The 6,460-nt window shown below is 43.0% G+C and overlaps 1 protein-coding gene across 1 annotated transcript in view; it reads left to right on the top strand.

The window, feature by feature from the left end:
• Positions 1–1,654, top strand: part of LOC126997971 (clusterin-associated protein 1 homolog) — a 16,741-nt gene extending 15,087 nt beyond the window's left edge. Inside the window, exon 9 of the mRNA XM_050859233.1 lies at positions 1–1,654. This exon is cut by the window's left edge and continues 3 nt beyond it. Coding sequence (XP_050715190.1) covers positions 1–110 — 110 coding nt within the window. The 3' untranslated portion in view covers positions 111–1,654.
• Positions 1,655–6,460: the final 4,806 nt, after the last annotated feature.

Genomic DNA, 6,460 nt, shown 5'->3' with positions numbered 1-6,460 from the left:
TGTTCACTCTGGGTGTGGCAAAACACTCATTTGAGGAAGCATCTACTGATGAGGACGAGTACTTAGATCAGTCCTCCAGTGAAGAGGATAATACACTCAGCTTTTCTTAGTTCAAGAGTGAAATGTACTGAATTTATCAACACCAAAGCTGATGTATTCACATGGCAAGAGCTTATAAGTCAGTCAGTGGACATAGTTACATTCCTGTGTTGGCCTTCAGGAATCTTCTAAAAACTAGTGAATATCATATAATAATTTCTATGATATATTTTTTTTTTTTAATTAAAAAAAAATCATTGAGCACAAAGTATTTAAGTCATTGGGCTACTCCAATATTAAATTTTCCGAAGGAGTGTTTACGCTGCTAACGAGGAGGGCTTCAGCCCCCTCGACCCCCCTTAACCCTTTCAATGCGCAAGCTGTCACAGAGGTTGATACCTTTATGTGTGCTTGAGCGACTCAACCTGGCGGGGGGGTTCCCCTAACTATTGTTCACACTCTGGTCAAGTTAAACAAGTCCACCCTTGTAACCTAGCCCTTCTATGGTGCCAGTTTACGGCCACTTCACCAGGCTTATCAAGGTGAGCTTTCACTTCTTCGTTTCCTTGTTTCTTCCCAGGTGGTTGTGGTGTGTCCTTTGTTAGATTTTATTTGTCATTGTTTATGGCAAGTGTTCTTGCTCCAAATTCTATTTCTGGTTAGCTTTTCTGATGCCAGTGTGGCAGGGCTTTCACTGCCTCATTTTGCTTATCTCCTTAACATTCCATTGAGATTTTTTTCCTCATGTTTCGCCTATGGCATCCGTAGGCTTTCTTGGTGGAGCCTGGTGGTCGGCCCCAGCCTGTTATGGCATAGGCATGTGTTTATAGTGGTGCCATCTTGCTTTGTTCTTGCTGCTCCCCTGGAGCTCATCTTTGATCCTCTTTTATAGAGAATCTAGAGTCTGGGTTGATAGGTGGTCTTCAGGACAGCATGTGGGTAGTCTTATGCCACTTGGCAGTGACTAAAAAATTGCTAGCTTGTTTGTAGTGGCCACTGGGATGCGAACCTTCATCCTCCTGGACACCGCTCCCACATGCTGACCACTCAGCCACCGCCTCCCCTCCAAAAAAATTCTGAAGATACAATACACAGATTAACAAAGCTCCTATACTATTCTAGTCATTTAGTACAACAGTTGCCGAAATCAGAAATATTTTGATTAATATGTATCAGAGTATAAAAGTGATCTCACTGTTCTCTATAACTCAAATGATAAGAATTTATTTTTGCTCCAGGATAGATATATTTTTGTATTTGTCCACAGAATATGGTATAATAGATTCTTTGGAGGTGTAGAATATAAGAACAATATGTCTTTCCAATAGTTTTCCTCTTCACTGGTAATGTTTGAAAGTCATGGAGAGCACAGAGTACTACTCAAGTGATTGGTTGAGGGTAGGATTAAGGTTACTGAGTACACAGCACTGAGTATCTTATCTCTTGGTGCACACAAAACATGGTACAATTTATTTATTATGCATATAAAGCCTTCCATGTGTGCGCTGAGAATATATACAAGAGTCTCTCTCTCTCTCTCTCTCTCTCTCTCGAACAGAATGTTGGGCTTCATTAAAAGAAACTTTTTATTCAAGAATAAAGATGTAATACTTCCGCTCTACAATAGTTTAGTCAGACCCCACTTGGAATATGCAGTACAGTTTTGGTCTCCCCACCATGCAAAGGACATTGCTAAACTAGAAGGTGTTCAGCGTCGAGCAACAAAAATGATCCCTTCCTTGCGCAATAAATCCTACGAAGAAAAGCTTTCCACCCTTAACAAGTTCTCTCTTGAGAAACATCGCCTCCGAGGAAAACTGATCGAATGTTTTAAAATACTTAATGGTTTCACGAATGTAGACAGAACAAAATTGTTTATGATCGATGACACTTTGCGAACGAGGAACAATGGCACAAAACTCAAATGTTGACAAGTAAATTCAGACTGCACCAAATTTTTCTTCATCAACGTTGTAGTGCGAGAATGGAATAAGCTCCCACCATCAGTGGTCCAGTGTAACACGATTGGCTCCTTTAAAAACAAGCTCGACCGTCACTTCCTTGAACTTAATATTAACTAGAGTAGAAAAGCAACGTTTTGGAGCCATCTGATTAATGTAAAATCACTTAGGTTTAAGAACAGACCACCTAGTCTGGACCATGGGGTCTGTGTGGTCTGATTTTCTATGTAAATCTCTCTCTCTCTCTCTCAAGTTTGGTCCATCACAGAGGCCGGGGAGAGAAATGAGACTGGCCACAACGGCACTCCCTGATGTAGCTCGTCACACTCTGGGCTCTACCGTCAACTCATATATAGTCGCCGCTCTAAAAAGTCGCCGAAAAAAAGTAAAGGGTTGTATCTCAAAAGTTATTCGTCATTAGTAAATCCCAACGCATGCATAACATAATCCAACCTTTCTACTTTGCATTCATACAAAATAATTCACTATAAATACTTTAACAAAATTACCAGACATTGATAAATTCAGTGTCATTTTTCACTCGCGCGAACACTCGGCCAACTCCTCCACCCGCCTTCACTTGTTGCCATTTCATGCTGCTATGAATGCAAGCTTCATCAGCTGAGAGGCCAGTAGTGCCTGAGGACATGCTAAAGGTAGGTGTGTTGTCCTTTTCAGTCTGTACGTAGCAGTAGGTGGCAATTCTTGATGGTGACTTAATATTAAGAAAATCTTGGTTTTCCTCAGAAAATGGAATAAAATCTAGCCTTTTGTTATTTATGCTTTTCTTTATGAATTTTCATCAATATACTTTAAAATTAAGCTGCAGATCATAATAAATCAAAAGCCATCCAAAGTAATGTTTTACTAAATCCACTTGTAAAACCTAACTCTGGCGACATTTCATATCTAGTAATATAAAGTCGCCAGAACAAGTGACAAATGTGGCGTGTTTTTGTCATATTTTGCATATTCTACACTTTGAATACCATAGGAAGTCGGCCAAGCCTTAAAATGTTGCCAGTAGTGGAGTTCAAGGGTAGCTGGTGGCATTAAAGTATTATTGATATTAAGTCGCCAGACGTCACTCACCAAAATAAAACCTATTTTTTTTAACCTTTCAAGGGTACGTAACAGAGTGATGCCAAGCTCATTGTATAGCTAAAAGATCATATTTTGCAGTGAATGCATTGTGATTTCTTAAACAACACAACTAAAACGAGAAAAATACCAAAAAAGAACAAATGTGGCGACTATGTGAGTTCCTCCTTTTCTTCTCTTTTCATCCAAAATTTCTGTACTGTTCTTTTTGCTTCTTCAATATCCTTCGTTCATTAATTCACAGGGATCTCGCTTTGGCAACGGACCTTGTTATTATGCAATGTCCATGTTTCTATTGCTTTACAAATATTACATCTACATTTTTGACAGGCTGGCCAGCCACTGCCCTCAACGTGTTATTTCCCCTCCTTTCTGTCCCTGTATCTGCAGAATGACTTGTCGGGGGACTTGTCCGCTTGTTGCCACACCCAGCACGCCACACAAGGAGGAGGAAGCTGTCGGAAATTCATGTAGAAAATTACCTCGCGTTTAATCCTTTCTTTAATAGGGAGAAATTAAACACTATTTGGGTAATTTGCACTGGGTTATTATTTAAGTACACTATTATGATTCGAATTTGAGACAGTTGAAGCAATGAATGGGAGAATTAACCATTATATACTAGCACTTCAAAGCTGGTGCATTGGCTGACGTACCAGATGAGATAAGTGACGTCACATGTCGAAGCTTCGGAGCTTCACCATAACTCAGAACATGTCCTATACTTGAGGCACAAGGCCAGCAGCTCTTTACTCACTTAAATTCGTCCTGTCAACACCTTCATACCAGACGGTGTGACGGGCAGTGTTACCCAAAGTCACTTATACCAAGTCAAGTCGTACGCAGCTTTGTGTGAGGAGACACGGCAGAGGCGTGGCTTATGCGTGACACTGCTTGGAGCCAAACTAGAAAATGTAGAAACTGGGATTTAGAGAAAACAAAGAAGGGCAGACTAATCTAAATCAGTCACTTCAACATGCCCCTCCTCAATCCCACACCGCCGCTTGTAGGCATTGTTGTAATTACAGTCACGCATAGCACAATAAAAGGTATATTTTTTTCGTCAGTGGCTTGCCTGAACGTGCAGTGAAAGAAGGCGAGCATGCACATCCAAAGTTCACACACGGCCGCAACTTTAGTCACCCGTGAACTGGCAGGTATTTGACTTCAAGTGACGTCATCCTGCTGCTCCGCCCAAAACTGCCCCCTGCATGTAACCTGCAGGTCGCAGTTTTGAAGCCAAAGTGACTCGACTTGGTATAATTATATGACTTCTGTGTTAACGTCTCGCCTCCGCCACCACGTCTTGGACTATCATTTTTCTTGTACATTCTGGGGCATGTGAATTCTGTATCCAGTACTCTAATTCTTATTCTGTCCTGTGATGCCCATTAAATTTTTCACAAAAGCTGAGCCAGGAACTGACATCTGTGATGGAAGGCTGGGCAGGCATTGCCAAGTCCCTGGTGGGCCTATGTTTATTCTACTCTGGGTGGAGGCCCACAGAATCCACCTTTCTTTGGTGGAACTAGAACTCTTCAGCCTAGAGAGTATCTCCTCTCTAGCTCACAACTCCAGTCTTGAGGGCGAGGATAATAAAGGAAGCAATCAAGTGTAATTATTATTCACCAGAATGTAGGAGTACAACGCAAAACAAAGGGTCATTATCTTCTGGCCCATGAAGTTGTTACAAGCAAGTTATGTCAAGATGGTCCAAGGGAATGGAGAGAATGGACTCACAGCACAACGGGAAGTGTTGCTATCCAGGAAGGGGTCATGACTCTACAACCACCATGGAAGGGACCAGGAAGGGGTCATAATTCTGACATCACCATGGAAGGCACCAGGAAAGGGCCATGAATCTGCCACCACCATGGAAGGGGCCATGAATCTGCCATTACCGTGGAAGGGACCAGGAAGGGGCTGTGAGTCTGCCATCACTGTGGAAGGTACCAGGAAGGGGCCATGAATCTGCCATCACTGTGGAAGGGACCAGGAAGGGGCCATGAATCTGCCATCACTGTGGAAGGGACCAGGAAGGGGCTGTGAGTCTGCCATCACTGTGGAAGGGACCAGGAAGGGGCCATGAATCTGCCATCACTGTGGAAGGGACCAGGAAGGGGCTGTGAGTCTGCCATCACTGTGGAAGGGACCAGGAAGGGGCTGTGAGTCTCCCATCACTGTGGAAGGGACCAGGAAGGGGCCATGGATCTGCCATCACTGTGGAAGGGACCAGGAAGGGGCTGCGAGTCTGCCATCACTGTGGAAGGGACCAGGAAGGGGCTGTGAGTCTGCCATCACTGTGGAGGGGACCAGGAAGGGGCCATGAATCTGCCATCACTGTGGAAGGGACCAGGAAGGGGCCATGAATCTGCCATCACTGTGGAAGGGACCAGGAAGGGGCCATGAATCTGCCATCACTGTGGAAGGGACCAGGAAGGGGCCATGAATCTGCCATCACTGTGGAAGGGACCAGGAAGGGGCCATGAATCTGCCATCACTGTGGAAGGGACCAGGAAGGGACCTTTAATCTGAGGGGAAACTCGGCGGGGTGGTCTCAGAAGTGGATCCTCATGTGTTGTTGAATCTCATCTTTTGCCTTGAAGAACTTGGCACAAACATCGCACTTGAAGTCTCTGCGGCCAGAGTGCCTGAAGATGTGTGCTTGTGCGTTAATGGGCCATGGAATATTTGAAACTCAGCGCCGTGGCCAAACATTTGAGCATCGGCGGCCGTTTGTCCAACATTTTCTTTGTTATAGAACAAATAAAAAAAAGTAACTTTGATTGTTATTGGGCATATATATATATATTTTCTATATTGGTTACTGAAGGCCAATAATTTTATCTGTGCAGCGCACAGTGAAGGTACACAATAAGTAGTTATCTCCGCACCGGCACCTTCTCAAGTTGACCGATCATACGATAATTATTATATAAATACGACAAATTAATGCTTGGTGCGAAAAACAAAAACGTCCATACACACGAAAACTCCTTAACAGTATAAGAACAAATATTTTACAGTTCAGACTGACTATTTAAACGCGCTTCCTTCCTTACGAAATACTATTGTGTTATCACTGATGTCTACCAATCTCTCGGAAAACAATAGGGGGAGAGTATAAATATAAATAGAAAAGTGTACAAAATAGCCATGAAATAACTGTGTTGAGATGATGATACCGCAAAAATAGGTTTTACAATTTAGTACCGTCAACGTACGACACTATAGCTAGAGTTATACGACATGTCTCTGGCATCTTCACGCCACAAAATAACTCGCAGAGGTTCAATGTCCTTACTTTTCTATATTTCACTCACCGATATCGCTTACTTGTCCTAATTCGGCCTCGAAAC

Source organism: Eriocheir sinensis, chromosome 13, assembly GCF_024679095.1.
Source record: "Eriocheir sinensis breed Jianghai 21 chromosome 13, ASM2467909v1, whole genome shotgun sequence".
NCBI classification, from domain to species: Eukaryota; Metazoa; Arthropoda; class Malacostraca; order Decapoda; family Varunidae; genus Eriocheir; species Eriocheir sinensis.
The sequence above is the reverse complement of the archived record's forward strand: the minus strand, read 5'-3'. Positions and strand labels throughout refer to the sequence as shown.